The sequence below is a fragment of the Mauremys reevesii genome, linkage group 2 (genome assembly GCF_016161935.1).
Source record: "Mauremys reevesii isolate NIE-2019 linkage group 2, ASM1616193v1, whole genome shotgun sequence".
Taxonomy (NCBI): Eukaryota; Metazoa; Chordata; order Testudines; family Geoemydidae; genus Mauremys; species Mauremys reevesii.
In genome coordinates this window covers 174,807,836-174,835,210 of record NC_052624.1, presented here as the reverse complement: position 1 = coordinate 174,835,210, position 27,375 = coordinate 174,807,836, and the positions used below count along the sequence as shown (strand labels likewise).

General features: G+C 39.0%; 1 protein-coding gene across 1 annotated transcript in view; it reads left to right on the top strand.

Moving 5' to 3' along the window:
- Positions 1–27,375, top strand: part of LOC120397306 — a 427,598-nt gene that overhangs the window by 205,725 nt on the left and 194,498 nt on the right. Inside the window, exons 10-12 of the mRNA XM_039523006.1 lie at positions 8,980–9,066; positions 14,050–14,133; positions 19,734–19,906. Of these exons, the coding sequence (XP_039378940.1) occupies positions 8,980–9,066; positions 14,050–14,133; positions 19,734–19,906 (344 nt within the window). The remainder of the gene's footprint in view (positions 1–8,979; positions 9,067–14,049; positions 14,134–19,733; positions 19,907–27,375) is intronic.

Here is a 27,375-nt window from a genome sequence, read left to right as displayed (position 1 = left end):
AAAATCAAATGTATGCAAGGTATAGAAGTGCGATTCTGAGGATAGGTTAAACTTTCAATTTGAAAGTATTCTTTCCAAATGATACCTGAGTTTTTATAATTTTTAGCATAACTCTCTTGACCAAATCTATGTCTTCTGGCAATAGGATGTTTCCTGGTAGGGTCTGCTGCTCATTAAGATTCTCATCCATTTCTCTGTGGGTTCTTCCACAAGTATCATGTGAACTACTAAATTTGGTCACCAAGGTGCTCAATATACATTTTTCCCACTTACATATGTTGGATTATTTGACAGTGTTTCTGAATGAACTCCACTAGCATCAGTATGGGTTTTCTCATGTATTCCACCAACAGCGTTTCCCCAGGAGAACCAGCAGGTCTTACACTGGCATCCCTTGGCACAGTGCCTTCTGTTGCCTTCAGAAAAACAAATTACCAATAGAAACAGATTGTGCTGTATCTCTGCCTAAAGAGTTGCAAATGCAGTCAGTCTTCCAAGAAACGAATGGGGAAAAAAGCAAATACTGTGAGCACAGTGCGGCATTTTTCAAACACTCCAGAAAGAATGGAGTGAAACACTCTATTTATGCTCATGGACATTCATTCAGCCAATATTCTGTCAAAGTTGACAACTCATGTTTATATTGTGAATCTTAGAGATACTAAGACCTGATAATGTGGTTTACTCATTATCTAAGGTTTCTGTCAAAGATAAAGAAAGTGAATGAGAGGTGGAGGAGGTATTTGATATTTTCTAAAGCATTAAAAAAATGGAAAATTCACCAAATGCTGATAGCCTCGCAGAAAATATATTTTTAGATACTAACCTATAGGTACTATTTTAATGGTCTTCAATTATAGGAGTTTATTTAAAAAAATATTTTTGGGTTGAACTCTCATACCTATGACTTATTCTACTTTGAAATTCTGTGTAAAACATATCCTTATCAGATATAATCTAGTGTATAGTAAGAATAACTTTATGGACTTCAGCAAAGTCATTCCAGATTTACAACAACTTTGATCAGAATTTGTTCCATCGTGCCAAATTCAATGGAGACCTAAGTAGTTGTGTAAATTGCAGGGTATGCGGAATTGACCAAGTAATATAATTTGTACTAAAACAATGAGGTGCCACCAGACTCCTTGATATTTTTGTGGATACAGACTAACACGACTACCCCCTGATAATTTGTACTGGGTTAGGGATTTTGCAGGTGTGCAAAAAAAACTTAATTTAAGTTGTGACAAATTCTGTCCCTGGCATAAGTGAGAAAAACTTCAGTGGGCCTGACTCTCCATTCATGTACACTAGAATTGCTATGACACTTACTTTTTTTTATAACTTTCCCCTCAAATGGAAGATTGTGCTAGGTACACAAAGGGAATTTAGGCTCAGCATTACAATGCCCGCCTTTAGGTGTGCTGCTGTCCAATGAAATTCACAGTCCTGAGAAAGGTGCTCAGATTCACTATACAATGCATGGCAACAGTTAGGCACCTAAGAATGGGATTCACAGATGCCAGCAAGCTGAGTGGGGAGTTGTCTAAACAAGACAGTAGGAAATGCAGCAGAGAGGGGTGTGGCCAGATCTGCACTTGTCTCTTGGAGTTAGGCACCTATCTGTGGCTCCGGGGGAATTGCCTCCCTCCACTCAGGATTCACACCCGTGAACTCTCTCCTAAAGTTAGGTACCTAAGCTAGGTCAGTCCTTTCTCCTAAAAAAGCAAAGATTTTCACTTGGTATAAATAAATATTCACCAGGCCAAAGGGTGAGTGAGAATAACTCTCTAACCTGGTGATTGGAGCACTCAATTTGGGGAGGCATGAGTTAGCCGCCAAGCAGCTTGACTTAGCTGGCTTTTTGCTTGCCCACCAACAGATTTATAGGCCTCTAGGGGACTTTCCCTGTGTGCCTATGTTTCTACTGTTAATTTAGGCATCTGTCTGGTTAGGCAGCAGCTGAGCAAGGGTTTTGAGGAACTAAATTTTGGATTTAGGCACCTAAAATGGCAGTTTGGCACCTGGTCGATTTAGCCCTGAGTGATTAGTGAGATTACCAATCTTAAAAGCTTGTTTCTTAAGAAGGGCTGAACAATTAATTCTCTAAGGAAAGGTAGCATGCGCCTCCCTGAAGGGGGCATTGACAATCCCATCTAATAATGGACTCAGTATCTCCACACTATATTTAATAGGTAAAAGGGACATGAGACCGGTTCATTTATCATAACTTGGAACTCCAAAGCACCTGCAAAATCTCAGTGAGAGACACCGGCTGAAACTCAAGCTAAGAAGATCCTAGATTGACCCCATCTGGAAATGGCTCAGCAAACATGGGAACGTGAATGCTTGGGCCACATCCAAGGGATTCTGTCTACAAAGTAGAATGAGAACTCTTCACAAAGATAAAGCTCAATTCTGCTACTTAGAATCATAGAACTGGAAGGGACTTCCAGCGGTCATCTAGTCCAGTCCCCTGCAGTCATGGCAGGACTAAGTATTTTCTAAGCCATCCCTGACAGGTGTTTGTCTAACCTGCTCTTTAAAATCTCCAATCATGGAGGGTTCCACAACCTCCTTAGGAAATTTATTCCAGTGGTTAACCGTCCTGACAGAAAGCTTTTTCTAATATCCAGCCTAAACCTCCCTTGCTAAAATTCAAGCCCATTGCCTCTTGTCCTATCCTGAGAGGTTAAGAAGAACAATTTTCCCCCTTCTTCTTATAACAACCTTTACTTACTGGAGAGAGTCATGATTCACCAAACTGTCCACAACCTGGAAGAGTTCCTTAACTCAATATTTAATCGATGCAATGGTTGAAAAAACCCCTCCTCCTTTCTTTCACATGCTGCCATGTCACCAGGTTTCAGACACAACTTGTGTCACAACTGGACAGACTGACAGCATCTTTTGTAGGCTGCTTGTATGTTAAGGGGACCTGTGAGGGTGAACTATGAGAGAAAAAAATTTAAGAGGCACTGTGAAGGATAAAAGATTACAGCAATGTCATGCCCATTAATTGGTTACACTGTATTGTTGTTCAGAGCTGTGTGAAAGTGAAGGAAAACTGTTAGCTAATGGAATAAGTCGTCTTGTCAGAATAAAGAGGTGTGCCTGGCTCAAAATGAAGGTCAGTTCATGACAAAGGTATTACCTCCATCCTCCACATCCAGTATCTTGTACTACTCTGAAAACACAAGCAAGATTGTGTCCAACTAAATATTGTTAGCCAACAACCATCTGGGATAGTCCCATGATTATAATGTGAGGCATCAGATCTTCAAAAAATCCAGCACAGTTGTCATCCACATGGACATTGACTTTTCCTGAGTGATGTCAATATTGATGATGTCAATGCCCTTCATTGAGTTAGATGCTCAATCAGCTCAGCTGCAGAATATGAGGCCCAATGGAGCAACATATAATTTGGTCCCAGTCCTGTTCTAACTCTGTGCTGGGATGCTCATACTCAACACACGCACACACACATACACACACCCCATCAGATCTCTTTTTGGAGTGGAAGACCTGCAAGTAGTACATCTGAGGTCAGCCACATCACCTCTCTGGCCATCTCAAGACTCATGATAAATTACTCCAGACATCTGGGCTAATAAGCATTTTACAATTTAATCCAGCCAGCTTTCAGTTACATTAGTCAGATCAGGGGCCTCATTCATGCTTAAGTAATGGATTAACAGTTAGCCACTGTTCTTTCATTAATTAAACAGCATTAATTCCTGATTAGGTCACTTCATGCCAAGACCCCACTTTCCAGAGACCAGATTTTTGAGGGGACCTGTGGGACTGATATTAAATATGTGGAACCTGGCCTCCACCTTGGAATGGCTTGTTACCTACCTTGTATTCTCTTGCTCACAATAAGAAGATTTGAGGGGAATCCACGCTCATCAGTTTACACTTAAATCTTTAACTGACCTAATCAGCCTATAGCAGTTAGTATACACAGTTGGTGAATAAGATTGATGGTTGAGATTTTCAAAGACATCTGGGTGAGTCAGACGCACATCTTCCATTAAGGAAAACGTGTCTAAATCTCTTAGGGTATGGCTACACTTGAGAGTTGCAGCGCTGGGAGTTACAGCGCTGGTCGTACAGCTGTGTAGGGAAAGCGCTGGTGTGTGGCCACACTCACAGCTACCAGCGCTGCAGTGTGGCCGCATTTGCAGCGCTGTTGGGAGTGATGCATTATGGGCAGCTATCCCAGCGTTCAAGTGGCAGTAACGTGCTTTTCAAAAGAAGGGGGTGGGGTGCAGTGTGACAGGGACCGGGGGAGAGAGAGAGTGTGGATTTTTGGAGCCGACACTGTGTATCAGCTCCCTGCCTTGCAAAATCAGAAAATTTTCTTGACCCCTTACTTTTAACTGCAAACAGCCTGCAGACCAGATAAGCAGCTGCTCCAATGGACTCCCTTTCTCTGCCCCGCCCCCGCTGTTTCTCTCCTCAAGCAAACACTGATCCCCCTGCCTGCCTCATTCACAGCAAGGTAGTGGGCTTATCTCATTTGATTGTTCAGTCAGTTACAGATTGATCACAGCAAACAGGAGCTGTGTTTGTTTTTTAGATAAGCAGCTCCCGGAGCCCCGAGTTCACAACAAAACAAAGAGAGGCAGCATAACAAAACAAAGGGAGTAATTTAGTTAAAAGCATTCTGGGATATCTCCTAATACCCTGGAGGCCAATAACAGCGCTGGTGTGCGGCCACACTTTACGAGCAGCGCTGTAGCACCAGCGCTGCAATGGTTATACCCCAAGCAGACCCAGGTGTACAGCCAGCGCTGCAGCCAGGGAGTTGCAGTGCTGGATGTGCCCTGCAGGTGTGGACAGTTACTAATTGCAGTGCTGGAAAGCCTCCACCAGTGCTGCAACTCTGAAGTGTAGCCATACCCTTAGACTGCTTTGAAAATCTCAGCCAATGGATCTAATGGTTGACTATAACTGTTGCAATTTTTATGCAGCTATATATAAATGCTTGTAAATAAATGTGGTATGAAATTTTGAAAGAAACTGTAAACCATGTGAAATTCCTCTGGTTTCATTTTGCAATGCAGATTCAATGTTCTCACCAAGTTGCTGAAGCTCGTGAACATCTCAGATGGTGTAAATAGATAACTTGAAGCTATGTCTACACATACCATTTAAAGCCCTTTTTTTGTGCTAAAACCACGGGAGCGCCTACACTTGTTAATGACTTTTTGAGGTGAAACTCAGAAGTTTCACTGCAAAAAGAAAACCACCTTCACTAGAGGCATATAGCTCTTACCGCTGTTCTTTTTGCGCTGTTGTGAAAGTGAAGACATGTTATACCAGCGTAAACACCTTTTGGCCTCCAAAGGATATCCCATAGTTCCAAAAGTGACCACTGTGGCCAGCAGCTCCGCTGCTCTGACGCCAAGTAAACAGATGTCCACCCCACCCCCTGTAAGCCCCGGGAAGCTTGAAACTCCCCTTTCTTTTGCTTGTAGATATGACAGGGAAAGCAGCCAGACAGCAGGGGAGGGGTGGTGTTAAAAAAATGCCACAAAAAAAAACCAAGAAAGTAATTGGGCTGTTGGGATACTGAGCAGGGACCCAGAATGCCTTCCGCTCACCCCCCTTCCCACAAGACCTATTGAGAGCTGCACTGTGGGATAGCTGCCCTACAGCTCTGCTCTCATCAGCAATGGAAGTAGTGCTAGTGTAAATGATCACTAATGCCTGAAAAATTGGGATAGCTTAGTGGTTTGAGCATTGGCTTGCTAAACCCAGGGGGTTGTGAGTTCAATCCTCAAGAAGGCCGCTTAGGGGTCTGGGGCAAAATCAGTACTTGGTCCTGCTAGTGAAGGCAGGGGGTTGGACTCAATGACCTTTTTGGGGTCCCTTCCAGTTCTATGAGATAGGTATATATCCATATACTATTAAGTAAGTACACAAGCCAGTGCTTTTCTATCACCAGTGAAACTTACAGTGCAAAAACTCTGCAAGTGTGGACATACCCCTACTGATTTTAGCTGAGCTATGCCAATTTACACCAGTTGAGGATCTGGTTTATTAAGTGAGCCATCATCCACTTTCATGGGAACCTAGGACAATTCATGGTTTTGCTTCTATGATTCTAAATCATGAGTCATTTACAGTTCATCATGTTTGTATCATGAAGCAAAGCAGCAAAACTCTGAGGTATAGACCGACATTCAAGCTGAGCTTTTGAGTTTGATCAAACTCCAAAATCTAAGCAAAACTCAGCAGTTGCAGAGTCACCGAGCTCTAAATTAAAGAAAATATTTTGCAATAACTTGCTAGCTGAAACCATCAAGTGTTGCACTGCTGTTTGAAATACCTGCAAGCAAACACCGTCTTAACATTTACTTTACTCTATTTAGGTTGTGAGGCAGTGTAATGTGAATTCCTCAGTGGACCTGTTAATTTATGTGTTATATACTTTCATGTATTTCCAAAAACAAATGTGGAATGATTGCTAATCCATTCATGAATTCATGTTATTAGCAAAATGCCTTTGGCAGTACGTTACATTGCCTAAAATTGATAATTTAATATTTTTAAAAGTAAAAATAAATAGGCCCCACTTATGACGTCAATGGACCAGATTCACTGGTAATCTGCCAGCAGAGGAATGTTCACTTGAAATGAGTATGCAACAGTTAAAACTGCCTTTAACCTCTTAGGGGCCAAGCTGGCCCAGCCCACAATATAGATAGAGATGGACCAAGTAACTTGGATATGCAGTGATCAGATACATCTCGGGACATCCTCTTCTGGGAGGCTACAATGGCACCCTGGCAAAGTTTAGAGCTGGGTGCTCTGCAGAACTGCTCACGGGAATGCTATGGTGACAATGCGACTTTTGTTCCCTGAGGCAGCTGCCTCCTAGGTTCTGGAGTGTGAATCAAGCCCAAAGTTTTTGACCTCTAAATGACTTCTATATCCTAATGAAGGTAGAAAATATATGATACATTTCTAAACCTCAGAGCTTCTACCAGGGGTAAGAGCCCAGGCCCAGTTGTCTGATTATACCAATGCATAATGGTTTTGTCTCTTTCTATTGTGTTCTTGACAGAAGTGATCGTGGCTCCTGAGAGTTACACAAAGGTGTGCTGCTCAAAGAGAATAATTAAACATTAGCTATGCAACCACAACCAGTGCAGTACTCATTTCTCCCCAAAAGTCTGTAATCAGACACAGGAGTAGGGATCGAATCCACCCTTCTGGTGAGCAAAATGGTTTATGCCATTTCTCAAAGAGGGTTTTATAATAAGAGTAGAAAGAACAACTCGGGGAAGGAACAAAAAAAATTCCAATACTGCGTTCCTCAAATGGTGTGACATGTCTTCCTAAACCCAGATTACTCAGTCCAATACAGAGCTGCAAAAATCTAGACACAGGAGCCTACTATACAGCACGTAGTCTAAATTGACCCTTGTGCAGAGAGCCAATAAAAGGCCGATACGCTAACCGAGTACCACTTTGTATAGTTTGCAACATATACTTTCCAGTAGTTTACATTTATAGCTATGAAGCAATTGAATAAAGAGATGCATCATCATTTTCTTTTTTTTTAACACACAGGAGAATTATTTTACCAACATATGAAAGAGTGTTCCTATAGCATCATAGTGTTTTGTGCTAGAGGAAAACAATTACAGTGAATAAGGTAGAATAGCTCTGTTATTGCAGTACATAAGACTTTGATTACATACTGCCAAGATTCATACCAGCCTAGTAGTTGTTGACAGATAAAGTAACAAAAATGAAACTCATTTATTTTTTCTTTATTGAGACCTCAAGGTAAAGCAAATTTTCAGTTCTTGTACTTACTACATTGAAAAAACAGAGACTGACAGTCAAAATGTGCCAGTCCAGAAATATAAATTAAACCTAGTTTCATATCAGAGTTTCATTTAGTCTTGGAAAAAGTGCTGCTGCTTGGATTTTTTTGATCCTAAAATAAATATACTGTAGACTGCTATAGTGTGTCTAGGATGCATTAACCCTTTCCTGTGTATGACTTCAACTGTTAACCCTCTTATATGTTTATTTTCAAGAATATAGAGGTAAACTGTAAAGTGCTATGCCTCTTTCTACAATTCTGAAGCAATTTGGGGACAAGATTCTACCATATTTTCTCATGCTGAGTAGTAATTTACTGTATGCATGTAGTGCCATTGATTTCAATGACACTACTTGCAGAGTAAGGCACTTTTACCATATGAAGGACACTTTTTGAGGAAGTATAACTCATCCGTGTTCAGAGAGAATTCTTTTAGCTGATCGTATAGGAAGTTCTGCCAGCTGGTGGCAACTATATACTGTATATTTCTTTGATAAGTTTAATATATGTCTTTCTCTTTTGTAAAGTTGATTAGTTCCTAAAGTACAGATAAAAACAGCTATTGAGATGGAAAGTGCTAAACGAGTGTTTTTATCCCATCAAATCTTTGTTTTGCTACCTAGCCCAACTTAATACAATTGCTGTTCAGATTAATGAGGCAGCATTCCAGTATCTCCTCTGTAATTAAGCACTTCTCTGGTAGACTACAGCATTAAAGATGCACCAGACGCTGAAACCTCAGTGGTGAAATTTAAAACTGTTGAAATCGGAGGGGTCAGCTGTGAAGCACAAGTTCCTTTTCAGCCTTGGTAACTTTCTTTTATAATGTGTGTCTCCAGAATAATTTGGTTTAGGTTATTTTTTTTTATCTTTGTATGATCAAAATTTGAGAATTTTCTCATTACTTTCTGAGCAAAAGTAACATGAAGTACACTTGTTTCCAAAATTACCTTTTCTGACCTTTCACAAGATAATTGCAGTACTAGTAGGCTTAGAAGACTTGTTAAAAAAAATTAAGCTTATAAAGTAGCAAAAATGCCCCTTCGCATGCTGGTGTCGATTTCAAAATTAACATTTTGGTTCATGTGCTTCTAATAATCACTGACCCTTACTTCATGTGCTTTCCACAGGAAATGAATACAGCAGAAATTACTTTGACCCAGTGATGGATGAGGAAATAAACCCAAGGCAGAGTGGGATGGAGGTCAGTGGAGAAGGTGAGGCAGAATTAAGTATGTAATTTTTGTGTCAAAATATTCTTTTCCATTCGTGAAAATGAGGTGACAAAGATCACATATGCAGTTCCATTTAAATATTGAGGGTTACTATTTAAATTATATGTCTTCACCACCATGAACATGATGGGCAGCATAGGTAGTCTTTGATCAAGGACAGTGAGTGGACAGGTAAAAGCAGGACTGTGTGCTTTACTCTGTATTTTATTGCAACTATAGAACATATAACTGAGATACAGAAGCATATTCCAAGAAAACTGTTGACCTAAATGTTCTGTCTAATTAAAATACCCAATCCAGAACAGAGCACCAAACAGTATCTTTTTTTGGAGAAGTGATCCTGAAGTCCTCATTCAAGTGAAAATGTCATTGAAATCAATGTGTTTTGCCTATCAGAATGCAGCACACCCAGGGTTTTGTTGTTGTTTGTTTTTGTTTTTTGGAACCCAGCAAATATAAATATTATTCTAACACATTGAGGTTTTTTTTTCTTTTTTGCTTTTTAAGGACGTGAAACAATAAGAAGCAAAGTTGTGCTCTGTGGAGTGTGCACTAGCCCACTTCATTTTGGATAATGCAAGTTCTTTTGTACAGCAGGGAATGCAGGGTTGTTGCACTCCAGCATCCAGCACGAAGTGACAGGAAGCTATGTGAGGGTGCAAGAAAGAGTAGTCAGTGGTGATATTTCTTCCCAGGCAATGGCAGCATATTCAGTATCTTCTGTCACTGTCTCCTTGACCTTCCTTGCATTATCTTTCCTTTCCCAATCCAATGCTTGTGTAGCATGTCTCCCATCTGGCATGCATGTCCCAACCACCTGAGCCTTCTTTCCTTGATGATATTTTCTAACATGTCCAGCTTTGTCAGCCTCCTTACTCTCATGTTTGTTATTTTGTCTTTCCATTAAATTTGAATATCTTTCACCACCTTCTGTGATAGGCAGCCTCCAATCTCTTTTTGTTAGCCACTATCATTGGCCACGACTCTGCTCTGTACAGTAGTATTTTCAGTACAGTCACTTAGTATAATCTGACTTTTAGTTTGGTGTGGAGATCTTTGTTTGACCAGATGTTGTTCATTCTTCCAAATGTGGTGTTTTGCTTTTCCTAATTTCATATTGATATTTTTATCATGGCCACCTCCAAATGTCATTATACTCCCCGCATGCAAGAACTCTTCTACCTGTTTGGTTTATTTTCCATCTATGTACACCTTTGCATCTATTGTCCAGGTTCTTATCTTCATAATCTGGGTTTTCTCTGCATTTACTTTCAGTCCAATTTTTTGCTGCTTCCTGGTCTACCTCCGTTGTACCTCCCATTCTACATCATACTTAGATTTTCGAAGGCAAAATCAGGGATGTGTAATTCATCTCTGCTGCCCCTTTTTATGCATTATGCCTTTTATTGCCCTTGTCCTTGCCCAGTCTATTGCTAATGCAAGGAGGATTGGTGCATAACACACACCCTTGTCTAACTCCAGTCACAATATCGAACCGCTTGCCCTAGCCTGTGTCCAATCTTACTACAACCATATAAACTCCTGCGTGCTGTCAATCCCAGGCAAAATATTGGCGACAGTTACGTTGAATAGAAAGATGAAGGCAGTGGATAGAATATTACAGGAAGAACATGCTGGATTCTGTCCAAGTGGATCATGTTGTGAACAGATATTCACTCTCTGACAGATCATTGAAAAAACTACTGTTTGGCCAAAATCCATCTTAATCAACTTTATCCACTTTAAGAAAGCATTCGATAGTGTCCACGGAGAGACCCTGTGGAATATCGCTCGAAGACAAGCTTATCAATATAATAAAGAGTTAATATGATGGAAGTAGTGCTGTCAAGAGTTCATGATAAAAAAAGGCCTGGAATGTGGGTGGAAAATAGACATATCTAAGAACTCATGGGCTTAAATATGGTTATTGTGGTGTTAATGGGGTGCTTAGCTACACACTGCACTCTTTGGCCCTAGTCAAATGTTTAGAGACCATGAGCTGCGTAGACCCCAAAATCTGTGGCCACATAAAATATAGAGGATCTTAAAATAGGCCACAGTTGAAGTTAATGAGAGACTCTTACTTTTTCATGGAAAGTGTTGAGTCTTGAAGGCAGAAGCTTTTGACGGGTACACAACTGAGAGAAATCATAAGTTCTGCATGTGTTGGGTTCATTGGGGCTGTAATTTGATTTTTTTTATGAATCAGTGAGAAGTAAGATGATTGTCACCTAATCCTGTACCATTAGGTTTATCAAGGACATTGCACATAACCAAAAGCCCACAGTGTCATGGGATATCAAAGTGATCCTTAGGAATATAACCTGCATGATTTGTGTAAGCTGAAGTTTCTTATGAGGAAGGATTTATTCTTGGTGACAGTGGCTTTGACTCATTTAATAAATGAGCTTCAAAAGCCATGATCTGCTTTATATTCAGAGAGAGGAAAGTGGATTTTATGTATTTGTGGATGCGTGTGTATATGCAGACAGATATAAAAACGCACAAAGATCTAATGGTGATGTCAAAGCTCCACCTTAATCAAATTATTGTCAGGACAATATATGTCCCTGTACTCAGGCCCATGTTAGGGAGGACAAGCTATATAAGTTGAATCCTAAATGTTCCCTTGGGTGTTTGTCTGGAGCAGATGAAAGCCCTTAGAAAGTCCATCCAATTGTTTTTCTTTCTGTTGACATTAACATATTAGGTCAGTCTGTATCTAAGAGAAAATGTCTAAATGGCTGTCCTTTTGAATTTCTCTTTGTTTTCCCCTGGCAGGACTGTCACTCAAAGGCCATGTGAAATCCCAATTTATTAGAGGCATGTTGGCAACAGTAGCCAGCCTCAGGTTGGTTCTACTGAGATTTGCAGAACAGTTATAATGCTATATGGAGTTTATTTTATTCTTTTTACCTGATATCATTGCCTAGAGCAATGCTAGGCCATAGGATGGATGTATTTCTTTTAGATAAATGATTCATAATCATATGTATGTTGTGGCTGTACATTACAGAAGTAAATATGTCTGTGGCCCTCCTTTCCTTTATCAGCAATCAGCTATTGCTTGACCAGTTCACTACTTGGCTCTTGGCATATCTTTTGTTGCTCTAGTCATCCTCTGAAGAAAGGACTTTTGCTCTCCCTACTCACTTATGTGCATTTTAGCTTCTTGAGAGCCCAAATATGCCATAGAATCTTTTGTGTTGGCTGCCACAGCATCTCTGAAGCAAAACCTGGCAATTTCAGCAGAAGTTTGTTTGATTTCCCTTATATAGAAGTACTATAGGGGGAAAATCAATATGGTTCTGTAGAAATGTAATAGGGCTCTATAGAAATTTCTCTTAGCCTATAATGTTTAATAAGGTAATATATTTTCTATTAATTTTTTTTTAGCCTTCTATAGAATTCTGTAGCAGGGATATAATTCTCTACTAAATCCCCTAGGCTCTTTAGAAGCAGTAACTCAAAAGAAAATGAATAGGGTGTAGAACGATATGCATACACTATTATGTATGTGGACTCCATCTTTGAACCCTCAATGCTGTTCTGAGGTCCACAGTAGTTTAGCTTGAGATTGTGCATTTCAGTAACCTGTTGTCGCCTGCGGTACCAAAGAGACTCTGGGCATGATTTTGTTCTTACTTGCACAGGTGTAAAGAGTAATTCCACTGAAGTCAATGGAGTTACATCTAAGCAGATAAGTGATCAGAGAATCCAAACTAGTGTTTGGAGTCTTCATTTTGGATTGGTTGTATACTGACAGAGGAAGACTTATTTACTCAATGCCTGTTTTCACCCAGCAATTGGTCATTGTGGAGAGATAAAGGCATGCATTGTTGTATCAGGTTCAAAACCCACTTTAGAGTATCACTCATTCTGTGATACAGACAGTCTCAGACCAAGACATATCAACTGACCACATGTGAATCTTCTGTCACTAGCAATATTATTCAAAGTTAAATGGAAGTTTCAGGTAGCTGTGGCATAATATTTTTAAATGTTATCCTGTAAAGATAAGTTATTAACAAATATCTTTTTGCTATGTGACAAACAAAGTTTGTGCTTGAGATTTATTAGAGTTGATAATTCCCTCAAAACCAAACAAAAACAACGGATGTGCCACTCTTTTTCAGGAGAAGGTGCCAGAAATTAAAAAGGTATCAGCCTACATTTTCAAAAGTGACTAATGATTTTGGGATGCCTCCGTTTTTGGGTGCCCAGGCTGACATCTTAAAGAAAACTCACCCTTGAAAATCAGACCCATTTAATGAATCTCAAACTGGATACCCTAAACCATTAGTCACTTTTGAAAATTGAGGCCATAATTCTTTAATTATGGTATTGGTTACACTGGAGTTAACCCTGAAATTACCATAGAACTGGACAAATATTGGGGAAAAACATTTTGGCTAATATTCTGGGGGAAGAAGCTTCCATGGCCAATTTTCTACTTAAATGATAGGTTGGTGACAGAACCCAGTTTCATGGGGAGCTGTAAATACTCAGGAGATTTTCAGATTCATGCTATCCTTACAGCATGCTATTAAAATGTACAGCTATGTTAAACTACCTACTATATATCCAAGAACAAAAGAATATTGAAAACATTGAGGTTATTTTTACTTTTATTCAAAAGTCAAACAGAATGAAGCTAATATTAGATAAAAATACATGAAACATTACAAATAGATTGTTACCTCAAATAAGGAAAAAACAATGTGTGTGTGTAGGAGATTAATATAAATTAGGATATAAAATAAGGATATTCTTTACAAATTGTTCCATAATTTAGTTTTAGGATAGGACTATTTTTCATAACTTAGTACCAAATTGTGATAAATTTCATAGCAATCACTTATCTACAATTAATTTTAGACGGTCAAAAGAGCTTGTTTAAATTCCTTACATCTCAGTACAAAAAACAGCTGGTGGAAAACCTGATTTGCACTTTTTCTTTTTAAGTGCCTATGAATTTAGATGAGAAAATTCTCTATGGTGAACTGATGAAACTTCTAGATGAAGAGAATAAAATGGTGGAATATCAAGGTAAATAACTAAAGCTTTTTATTAAAAAATCTGAGCTGTGCATATATATGTCATAAAACTTGTCTTGCTATAATATAAGGAAGTAGCTGATCTTGCACGCATTGAAGTTGAAGGTAAAATTCCCATTGCATATAATGGGGGGAGGCAAGATCTCACCCAAAACATTTATCATTCATGATTATATGTATTTAATTAAGATTTTAATGGTGCATGGTCTTTAGGCTGCCTCTCTGGACAGAGATGAACCATAGAAAATATTCCAACTCGGATGCCCAAAGTTAGTCACTTAAATCCATATTTAGGCACATAAATATGTGACCTGATTGTCAAAAGTGCTGAACATCTAATGCAAGTGTATGTGGTAGAGGGATTTGGGTGCCAAAATAGAGATGTAGTTTTGTAATGCTAGCACCTAAGTTGGAAAATGTTGACAATATTTATTTAACATCCAATGACTGCACTGAATCATTACCTTCCCAACCTTTACATGCTGTGCATACCTGCTGCTTTTTTCTATTTCATTTAGGGTAGGTGTCCCACAAATTCAGGGCTGGCCATGTCATTTTTCTCTTCATATGAAGCTTGTGAATACATGTGTGTATGTGTGTGTGTGTTTTCTATTCTTACTATCTTTACAGGGCTCCTGTGTTCTTTTGCAGTTACATCCAGGGTCTGGTCTAGAAGAGAGACAGAACAGGCAGTTGCCTGGGGCAGCCAAGCTTTAGGAGTAGCAACATGTTTTATGACTATTCAGTTTTTGAGTAACTTTGTTCTAGAAGAGGCAGACATTTTTCACTTCGCCTAGGGTAGCAAAATCCCTTGAACTGGCACTGGCCATATGATTAATATCTTTGAAACCTATTTGGCTCCATTTTAAATGCAAGGAAAAGAAAGTGCAACTACCGTAGCTAAATAAGTGTAGATAGTATAAACAAAAACCTTTAACAGATTGTTAGCAAGCCCAGTATTGCTACATGCTAATGTGGTGTTCCACATTACTGAATAAGATCAAAGTATTGCTGCAAGTTGATTGTTGCTTTTATCATGTAATAACATATGTTAAAACCAGAACATGTTTTGCTGTGGTACAGCATGCCATTCAACATTATTTCTATTGGAAATACTGGCTTTTGGGATTCTTCTGTGATACTTATATGGCCTCCATTATTGTAGTATCTGAACACTTTACAATCTTTAATCCGTTTATTCTTACAACACTTCTGTGAAGTAGTGCAGTACTGCTCTCCTCATTTTACAGGGGATATGGGGAACTAAGGCATTAAGTGACTTGCCCAAAGACACCCAGGAAGTCAGTGGCAAAGGAGGGAATTGAAACCACGTCTCCCTCAACCAGGGTAGTGCCCTGGCCACTGGACTGAGATACAGTACCATTTATCTTTACAGTGTGATATTATTGAGCTTCACCATCACAAGGAAGGAAAAAGCACTCCTGGATTATTCTACCAGGAGAGGGAAGAACATGGCTTACTCTATAGTTTTATATTTCAAGGTATTTTGTCATAGAGTAACCTGGGAGTTACCCATGTAGTATATTTTCACAATTAATTAGATCACTAGATATTACAAGCAACTGTAACAGCAGAATATTAAAGAATGTTGTAAAATATACAGTCCCTTAGTTCGAAATGGGGCCTAGTTGAAAATTTTGGATTCTGATCCAAACATCTGTAAAGTGATGACACTGCAATAAGCATACAATTACGATGAAGGTATTTTAGAGTCTAAAATCCTAGATTAGATTAAATTGATTTTAAAGGCATGTTTATCCCCCTTAGAGTGTAACAGGAAAGAGTTAAGGTTGCTTGGATGCCTTAACTGTGCATTTCCATTCATTAATGTGTTTGGATTTCTTTTAAGAGTAATGGTAAACCCCTTGGTTTGTAATAGTTGTTTTTGAGGTAATTGTAAAGTGTTTGCCCTGAAGTTACTAATATATATTATTAACTGAAAATCTATTTTAATGTAGTTTTTGGTCTTAAAATTTCCTTTTTTTAAAAATGTTTACAATATCATTCATGAATACTAAACAAGAAACCCAAAGAAAATGCTACCATGCAATATTTTTAATGATTTGAAGCTATATATTATCAACCTGAAAAATTAAATTGTAAGAGCAGGTTCACTGGTACACCAGTCTAGCACAAAGACGCTTGAGTGCACTGGCTAGTTAAGCTGGCTTTAGAGCTACTTTACATTAAGAGATCCATGCAAAACAGCTGAGGTGTACTGGTGAATCTAGCCTTTTAATTAATGTATTGGTTTAGATTAAGGGCTGGGATACTGAGACTGGAGCTGTGTGAAAGGGGGACAAGAGAAGTCCAATGTCTCTGTATTTTACATGCTCCCCTTACCCTCCTGCCTCAGTTTCCTTGGCAGTGATGCCTTGGTGCTCACTAAAACTGAGGCAGCAGTACTATCAAGCACTGATGTCTCATGTTATCATGCAGCCGTGGAACTTCTAAAGAGCAGCAATAGCTGTGCTAAGTATTCTACCAGTAAGAACACTTGACACATCTGTCAAGTCTCTCTCTTACCACGGAGTCATTATGACCTATGGAATTGTTGCATGCACATTATCTGCATGGGAAGGATGGTGATTGATTGAGTTACCTCTGATGTCACAGTGGCCCCAGTTAAGAATTGCCTGAAACGTTGATCTTACCCTGGTCATAGCCTATTATAATCATAACAATTAACGAAAGCAATTGTTAATAACATAAATTAATTATAATTCTTCAAATATAACCCATGCAAGAATAATGTAAACTATACAGAATTTTTTATGCTGGTGGGGGGAGAGGTAGCTCAGTGGTTTGAGCACTGGCCTGCTTAAACCCAGGGTTGTGAGTTCAATTCTTGAGGGGGGCCATTTAGGGAACTTTGAGTAGAGGATTAGACTAAATGATCTCCTGAGGTCCTTTCTAACCCTGATATTCTATGATCATTCAAGATAAAAAAAAACTGGCACAGTTCCTAAAATCTTAAATGACCCAGTTTTTAATTAATTTAATCTCCTCAACTAATCAGTGGATTTATTTGTGAATTCTCTGAATACTCTTTCTGTATTCAAAGACTAAACGCTGTAAGTTTGGGGAGGGTACACTGTGTTTTTCATATGTAACAAGGAGGTGGAATCCATAGTTTACTCAACCATAACTTTGGAGTCTTGACCAGAGTCCGCATAATGACATTTTCTCCACTATCCTGTGGGTGAGTTCAGACAAATGGGTACCTACTGGTAGACTAATACAGGAAATCAAAGAGTTTTGTAATGCCAACATAAAAGGGACTAGCTCTGGCTGAGCAACCCAGTTCATTTCCTGTCTCTATCAGGCAGAACTTCTCTTCTGACTAGCTGAGCTAGCCTTCGTGCCGTTAAGTTCTTTTCATCAAATAGTTTCCTAATCTTAACCTTAATTCAGCAGTATATTTTTAGTAGGTACTTCCCTTGAGAGGGCTCTTTAAAATTGCTCTCTCTCTCTCTCTCCTTTCACTCTCTTCCAGAGCACACAGTTCAGATCAGCACAACATATTCCACCAAAAATAAATACAGTAGATTATAGATCCAATAAAATAAAGAAATAAAGCTAACCACAAATAGAAAAAAAATCAGAATGGATTTAGGGCAGAGGTGCGTTCACAGACTGGATGTTTTTATTTTCATGTTAATGTGCAGGAATTTGCCTGAATATGCTCACAGAATTTGATATAAGAATGTAACATACTCGGCCAGATCCTCAGTTTGTATAAACTAGCATAGTTCCAATGAAACCCCACTGATTTACATCAGCTGAAAATCAGGCACACTGAGTATAACACAGAGAGAGTTTAAGGGAACACCTGATGTTGCATCCTCTGCTGTGGGCAGTGTTTTCTTTTACAGCATTTCCTGGATTTTCTCTCTTCTTGCCAAACCCTTAATGCTACAGTAAATTGAAATGTAAATATCGTTTTGTTTTTGCAGTTAATAGTTGTAGGTCAAATCACTTTTCATTAGGCTTGTAAGAAGCTACATGAAGAGATTCTATGTACCCTAAGGTAATGGCTTTAGTTGTTTATATCTACTGTACACTTCCTCCCCTTCCCCCCAACGTGATTTTAAATTTGTATCCTGTTGTAATTAAATTAAAAAAACACACTGCTTCCTGTGTGTTGGTGGCACAGAGGTGATTTAAGTACTTGGGAGCCTCCACAATTAAAGTCATTCAACAATGAGTAGTGAACAAAACTGCAAATTTTAATAGCCTTATTTTATCTTTCCTTTTCTGGTCTTCATTAGAGAATGAAAGACTTCAAAGGGAAGTGAGAAAAATCTTTTAAGTGCTTTTATGTCTGAAGATGGACTGAGAGACAGACAGATAGCTAGATATGAAGTTTTCTTGTAGAGAAAGAGAAACATAGAAGTACAAAAACAAGCATTTGTCTGCAGATAAATGAAGCAAACAAGACAAAGTGAGATGTGGACAACCTGGTAGCTGTCATGTCTTAGTGATCCTAATGTGGAAAAATGAGCAAAGGAGTCCTCTTTATTGTTTGTGTCCAAAACTAGTATTAGTGCTCCAGCAGATATGAATGAGAGGATATTCTGGGGAGCAACATATCGAATCATATTGAAAACACCAAAAACATATTTTCTTTAACATACACTTTCTGAATAAATAGGATGTTCGGGTTTATTTGTTTGTTTATTTGTTTGACACTATATAGTACTAAGTGTATAAAGACTGTGGGCTGAATACTACTTTTAGGGCTTATCTACAGTGCCCCGCAATTTGGTCTATGGGGGTGTGAATAACAGTGCGCACCAAAGTGCTGCACTGTAACTCTCCTGTGTGGATGCTGTGGGCGCGAACTAAAAGGTTCCTAGGTCAGGTTAACATGGCCCTCTTCAAATAGCCCTACAATAACCTTTTATTTCGCGTCCACAGTGTCCACATGGGGGAGTTATAGTGCAGCATGTTGATGTGTACTGCTGTTCACATCCCTGTAGTCCAAACTGCAGGCCACTGTAGACATCACCTTAATTATACCCGTACAACCCCACTGAAGTTAGCTAGCTTGCACAGGTGTAACTAAGAACAGAATTAGGCCCAATTAATTAAACAGGAGCTAAGTGTGCATGGCTGAGGGTAGTATTTGATCCTCCAAGATGAGTGGGAGTAAGGTGAAATTATTAGAATGAGCCCTCCTAAGAATTCCTTCAAATAGGAATTAATCTTATAGTTCCATAATCCTGCCAGCAAAAGTCAATCTTGGTTCCAATTCATTTAACATCACTAGACTTACACTAGAGATTAAATGACCCTGTATGTGTAAAACCTCTTTCTGGATTGTGACTTAATAAATAATTTAAAAAACAAAGTGACCAACACAGCTTTTCATTCATATAAACCTATGCTGCTATTAAGGATAGTTTTCCTGATTATGAAATTTGGAATCTATATGTTGCCGAATGTTTTAATGTTATTGTGTTCTTTTCATGGCATTGATAGTTGTCATAAAGCTAGGTGGCCCACAAAGTACTAATCAATGAACTAAATGCCATTAAGTAAAAAATAATCTGCCACTTTTGTTTCAAGCAGCCCATGGCATCTGTGAAGATTTCTCAGACTCAGTAAGGCCTGTCAGCTTCACTAAGACACTTGACCTTCGCAAGGAGGTTGAAGATGAAGGGATTCCTCTGTATATTGAACAGTTTGAGAAAGATGTTCAGGATGACATAATTCTGCTTGGCAGCTTTGCACTGGAACAGGTCAGAGTTAAGAACTGTAAGACAATTTCATTGTTTGCTTCATAGCATGATATTGACTTTTCAACCTTGTACACCACCGATCTATTTCATTGGCCAGTGACACGTATATTGACAGGATAAAGATTACCCACTTAATTGTCTTGCTTTATTTCATTGGAATTTTACTAAAGTAACTAAATTTTACTAAATTCATACCTTTATCCTTACCTCTGTCTTAGGGTGAATAAAAATAACCTCCTTTACTGATTCTTTCCTGTGTAATGGAGTGATTCTACCTATTGAATAATTAAGGTTACAGTGGGGTTTGAATCATAAGCCCAATTTTCATCCTCTCCCACAAATAAAGGTATATTTATATTAATCTACAGAATAAGAAAGTTAGGTTTGGGAACAAGGAAGAAAAATTTGAGGGAAATTGAAAAGGGGTTCCTGAATTCTAAAGATAGAAATGTTCACCAGAGTCCAAAAAAACCCCTCTTCTAACTTTCTTTTGCCTTTTTGTAGCCAAAAGAGAGAGAGAGGGGATGATAGAGGAGTTAGTTTGCTGGACTCATGTTGTCAAAGGTTAGATTTTCAGAGGCTAAATGGTAATTGTACCATTTGTTCCTCTGAAAATTTCACCCCAAATCTAGTGCACACAAGCAAAGATTAGTGGATTAATCTATCATTTAAAATTAGTAACATGAGAATGGTTCGTTGGCTCTGATGGGCTTAAAGAAAGCTGCCAAGTGAGGGATGGTGACCTAAGCTGTTACTTTTAAAAAGTAAGTTTCTAGACCTTTTCATTGTAGACATAGACTTCAACAGTTACATTTATTGGATTAATCTATTTGGTGAGAGGGATACCTCCCTAATCTGCTGTCTCCCCCTGCTGGTTCCTTTGCCTCCTTCCTGCAGACCTCTTGAGGTGTTTGCATCCTGTGGAATTTAGGATGCGCCCAAGAAGATGTGTTGCCCAGATCATGAAGCATTGGGTGGAACAGGGAGAACATGGATGGTGCCCACAGAATGGGGAACAATGGAGTAGAGAGCAAAAGGGGACAGTGGATAATAGGAAGCCTGGGTGCAGCAGAACAGGTGGCATTGTTCCTTTTCTACAGACTTTGTAGGTGTGTAGAGGGTTCCCACCCTCAGCAAGCTTTAATATAGCAGATGGGATCCCTCCCAACTATCACTTACCCTCTTGAGACTCAGATGATCCTGAAGGGTTATCACCTTTTTTATAAACATATTGGTAAATAGGTTCATTGAGAGTCTGATAATCTTATTTAGGCTCATTTTAGCATTTAGCAATTGTAGCTTTCTAGGGACAAACAAGCTTCCTAAGGTGGTTGAAGGTTTGTAGGAACCCATTGAACATTTGCAAGATGGAAGCTGGGGGGACCCCCACAAGCTTCCGAATGCTTGCAGGCAGTGTGGATTGGGATGACACCCAATAAAACTCCTAAGGCTTACTATGGGGCTAATGTTTTTACCCATGTGGCCATCTTCTGTACACATCTAAGGAGAAGAGGCCTTTTTCTGTGACTACCAGGAAGTATGTGAGAGACAGGGACTTTGCTCAGGATGTTACAGGAAGGAGGAGAATGCATCTTTCAGTCCCATATTAGAACTATATCTATCTATCTATCTATCTATCTATATTAACTATATCTATCTATCTAGATAGATAGATATAGATATATATTTAAAGACCACCCTAGGGTATTGCTAGACTTTTACTGCTCCCAGACTTAACTTCAGCTTGATAAAGATTTTTTCTTTGGAATCAAATTACTTTTATATTATCTGATTTGATTGGGGAAGTAGCCTATAAATCTGATTTGGAATTATGGATAAAAGCTTCGTAACTGACAAGGGAACATTTGAATCCACATGCTGTACACACTATCAGTTTATTAGCTCTTAATAGTCACCAGTGGAAAAAGATAATTATTTAACTGGGTTTAATTTTTTTTATGGAAGACTGAATTGATTTGTTACCTACCTTTAAATAGGGACTCAAGGTGTTCTATTCCATTCCATAGATGAAGTACATCATAGATGAAGAAGATTTTCTACCTCTCTTAATTCTATCCCTTCATGTTTCCTATTTTGTAACCCCATCCTACTCTGATCATCAGCAGTAACAATTCAGAACAGAAATTAGCTCTACATCTAAGGAGATTAACAATAGAGTCACTGCACAATTGCTACTGCTCTGTGGCTGGCCACCATAAATATTGGGGATCTGTGATATCTGTGCTTTTCCTTTCCCTGGAACCATCAGTGCCATGTCCATGATGTGCTTAGTCCCTGCCAGTCAAAGATATAAGGTAGTTTTGGATATTACACTGTCAACTGTCAAGACTCCTGTAGCTGTTGTGTCACACTAGTATTCAGACATTTGGGTAAGCATGCGGCTGTCCACTGTTTCCTTTAATGGATTATCTTTCCACATTCTTTAGTATATAAATATATCCTACTAGAGCTTGTCTACATGGGAACCTTTACTAAAGTTAATCGGAATTAACTTTCAAGGTGGATTAGTTAAACCACATTAAACTGTTTTGTGGATCTTTTTATTCAGAATTAAAGTGTCCTTAATTCAATTTAACCAAATTATGGGCTTGTCTTCGTGGAGCAGTAATGTGGTATAGAGGGGTGTGATGTCTAAAGTGCACTAACATATTATGCATTAATTGGTCCATGTAGGCCTTGCTGATGTGACCTAAAACTTCCCTTGTGCACTTTAATGTAGTGCTGTTAATGTAGTACAGTACCACATTAATGTGCACTAGGGAACTTTTAGTTCATGCCAGCAGGGTCTATGCGGACCAATTAATGTGCAACACCTTAGTGTGCTTTGGAAATCAGACCCCCATGGAGCTCATTACTGCTCTGTGTAAACAAGCCCTAAGGCCACTTTAATTCTGAATAAGAGCATCCACACAGGGTTATAATATGGCTTAACTAATCAACTTTAAATTCACACCTTTAGTTAATTTGGATTAATTTGCTTGAGTGTCTCTGTGTAGACAAGCCATCAGGTGCAGTGCTTAGGTTACTTTAAGTCACTTGTATTTTCAATTTGTTCTGAACTTCTTCAGAAACACCACCATTGTACACAACAAGTACAACTTTTGCTAGTCCATTTGGTCTATATTTATTGTTTTGGAGAAGCTCTCTTTTTCTCTTGTCAGTCTCTTCTAACAGTATTACTGCAGCAAATTTACAAAACAATGCAAAAATGTTTGGTATTTATTTCTCTCTGTAAAAAAACAGCAACAAAAATTCCATTTCCTTTTGCAGGTCTAGAGACCAATTGATGTGCTTTAGCCAGCGTAATTTATGATAAATTAATTTAATCTACACATAATGACATAAGTGAGCCTGAAACAAGCTTCTATCAATTTTTGCCTTTGGAGGTAACATAATATTTTCAAATGTCGACCAAACGGAGTAATTAATCCCCAGGCTGAGCAAATGAGCATAATAAACATCTCCCACACATTCCTTTGAATTGACAAAATGAAAGCAAAAATGTGGCAGCCCAAGGGTTAAAAACATATCTGCCATACAAAGCAATGGTTTACAGTGTTAATATATGAGATTAGTCTTACACACAAGGTTCAGAAATAGAGCAGAGTTGATACTGATTTCTTTTATGCTGCCAAAAATTCTCTGTGATGAGCCATCTGATTTCCACAGGAGCTTTGCTGGCGGCAGCTGTAACAAGCTATATATTCTTTAGTTCATTGTGTTTATTTGCCTATTCTTAGCTTCACAGCATGTTGGCGGGTTTTGTTTTAAGAAATGATTCATTGCATAATATCACTAGAGTTAAGAAAATAAAAATTGGAGTTGCACTCCTACCTTTTCCAAAAGATCATGTTTGGTTTTAGCTCTGGAACTTTAAATTGCACAGTTACTCCCTGTACTGCTTTGTAAACACAAGGGTTAATAGTATCTCTAGGAAGGCAAAACATACTGTAAAGTGAAGCCTGCCAGTGTCCTTTGAAGGTAGTATTATGGAGATGCTGGTACACTGCTAATAAACCTACCTGAGAATGTTTAATTTGGACGGAGAAAAATTGTTTCCTGTGGCCCTATATGTAGCCCTAATGACTTTACAAGAGTTCTAATAACGTTTGCTTTTAATGAAGAAAAATAAATTGTACTAGGAGAAAATCTTTTCAGTAGGACTGCATTGGGATCATGGCCTAGCAAGTACAACCCAGACAGAGTACATGGAAATCTACAGAAAGACATCTGTAGCATGACAATGAAAGTCCGTCCCTAAACATGTAGAGCTTAATCCTGCAGGTTGCTGAGAAGGGTGGAGAGAATTGCAGAGAGGAAATACAAGGTACTGGCACTTAGCGTTTGCTCAGCACCTTTGCACAGAGGCAAGAGGCTTCCTCGTTGTGTGGAGGAATATGCACAGCTTGATAACATGTGAAAAGCTGTATGCCTATGTTGAACCAAGCGCTGGTGAGTAGGGGCAAGATTGGCCATGATTCAAAGCAGAGTGAGGTTTTGACAGGGCATAATTGCACGGGCATGAATGTAAATGATGTATATAGGGCCATTTATAGGATTTTCACTGACTCCTACTGCCACACAGTAGTAGGTGGCTTATTCAAGGTTGCATAAGATGTGTGCGTAGAAGAAATTGACAGCAAGGGAAGTCACTGATACAAAAGCTTTATGAAGGTTCTAGGAAAATAGTATTTCTTATCACCAGTTGTTCAGTTGCTCATGATATATGTTTAACAAATGTTCTTGCTGATCCACCAGTCTGCAGCACCCACTCACGTCAATTTACTTCAACTTGTTATACTACAATAAAGCGCTTTGGTCAATATCCTTACCATTGGATCAACACTATTTACTCACATCTTTTATCTGCATCTTTGCCACTACCACTAGATCAGATTCTGTGTGGTGTGTTGAACACCTCCGAGGATTGGTCCTGAAACCGTATTCTTCCTTCAGATACATGACTTCACTGGGGAACACACAAACATATCTGAAGGCATGATATGGATTTTGCTTTTTTAATGTCAAAGGGTTGATTTCTAACAGTAGGGAGTGGACTCTTCATTGCTGATGTATAATAATAAAAATACTTTGCATTTCTATAGTGCCTGACAACCATGGATCTCAAAATACTCTTCAAAATGTAGTTAACAAAGCTCCTGAATGCCTTTGTGAAAGAAGAAAGTATTATCTCATTTGATTCTACAGTGAGTATCAAAAATGGTCCAATGGAAGTCATGAATGAAAACTCCTTTGCTTTAACCACTAGTCTAGTTCCCTGTCTTGTCGTGGAGGCAGGATTTGATGAAGAAAAACAAAACATGAGTTAAACTCGGTTTTGGTTTTCCAAAAAAACACAAGTAAAACTTAGTTCCATTGAAGTCAATGACAACACTGCCATTGACTTCAGAAGGGCCAGAATTTCACCCCACGTTGGTTAAAAGATTTGTTTTGGGTGCTTTGCAGGACTGAGGCTGAAAGCATAATGTAAAGTTTGTTCGTCTTTCCAGTTCCGTTCATGCAATGGGTTCATTATTATGTCATATAAATTGGGTAGCATCTACAGGCCTCAACCAGTCAAGACCCCATTGTGTTAGGCATTGTACAATCACATAGTGCATGATAGTCCTTTGACTACTCCAGAGAATAGTGCATTACACATGTATGTTCTTAAGTACTTTGCAGGATTGGATACTTGCCTCCGTCCCAAACCTGACAAAATCTGAAATGTATGAAATATTTTGTACACAACTTGGCGAGCAATTTTTGAAATTGGTCAACATTTCAAGTTCCTGTGACATTCAAGTGGATCTTTTTCCATTTCTCCATGTACTTCTCCAGGTCAAAAATACATCAGCTGACAGTGTCCCGTTTACCTTGTATCTAAAATTAAAGATTTTATTGGTCAGTCTAAAATACTTATATGGCTTGTAAGAGGGTGGCTTGATCGTGGGCTGAAGAGCTTGGGGCAAAGCCAGGCCTGATTACAAGATGAGTCCCACCTGAGGGGAATCAGGTAAAATACAAATACAAAAGGCATTAGGAAGCTGAGGGGGGGAAAGAGGACAAACAGAGGAAGGAAGTCTGAGCCAGAGGACTAGGTGTCTGCCATGAGGTCTCTGTGGATGATAGAATAATTGGAGATGGGTATGAACTAGGGGGCCACTATGATGTACCTTGTGTTTGGGACACTGAGGACTGTTTTGAATTACTTCGGGCTACTAACCCAGTTTCAGGGGAGGGCTGGTGGTAGCCCTGAGAGCGACTATATGCTGCTCCCAAAGGCCTCTGAAGGAAGGAGCAGAGGGAGGGCCCTGCGGAAACATCTCTGTCCACAAGGGGGTGCCCTGTGAAATGTGACCCCATTACAGTCCCCCTTTAACATAGTATCTGAGTGTCTCACAATCTTCTAATGTATTTATCCTCATGACACTCCTGTGAGATAGAACAGTGCTATTAGCTCCATTTTACAGATAGGAAACTGATGCACAGTGACACCAAGGGCTTGTCTACATGAACAATTAGACCTCAGCAAGCTGGGGCACTAGCCTGCTGCCATCTGACTATCCGTGGGTTCCCTGCTGACATGCATTATCAGTTTGTTGGAGTGCTTTGCTCTAGTCCATCTTGAAACAGGACTAGCTCAAAGAGCATCAAAGAGTAGCAGGATTTTTTTTTCTTCCTCCAGCTGTGTGTCACATCAGGAATCAGTAAATGCTTTGCTTTTACCTTTCTTTTTTCAGTTTGGAAATGATGATCATGTTGACGTCAGGAGTAGTTTAAAGTTTCTCTAGTTAACATAGAGTCAATAATGCCTGATGTTGTGTACCAAACTTTAACAAAATCCTGACCTCAGAAGACTCCCCCTTCCTTAAAAAAGGGGATCGGAACATAAGTAAAATTATAAAAAATACATACTTAAAATTATTTATATTTAGAAGGTGCCCATCACTCTGGTGCCTAGGCACCTGGAGTTTGGATATAACACCTCCTCCACCATTGTACTTTTAATTCCTCGTATGATTATTTTGCTAAGTGTGTTTGCATGAGTTAAAGGCAAGCAAATATTTGAATGGAGGTCACGCAATGAAGGGAAAAATATTCTTTTGTTTTCCACTAAAAGAGGACTGTCTTTGTGTTTTCACTGTGTGTAGAGTATGCCCCTAGACCATATAGTATTCAAAAACATGTAAGTGTGCACCTTTTTTTTTAAATACCAAGATCAGAAGGCAATTAAATAATGAAAGCAATTCTTGATATTCTACTTAGCTGGGACAATGGATCCTACAGCTACTGTAAATTATGGTACTGCATGTGCTGCTGCTTAAAGACATCTGACTGGTCAGCTCTCTGCCTCATTATCCTAAACTAAAGGAAGTCTATTTTCATGGTTCAATAGAGAGAAGCAATTGAAAAGATTCATCAAAGAGAATTAGTGATTGCCAAGT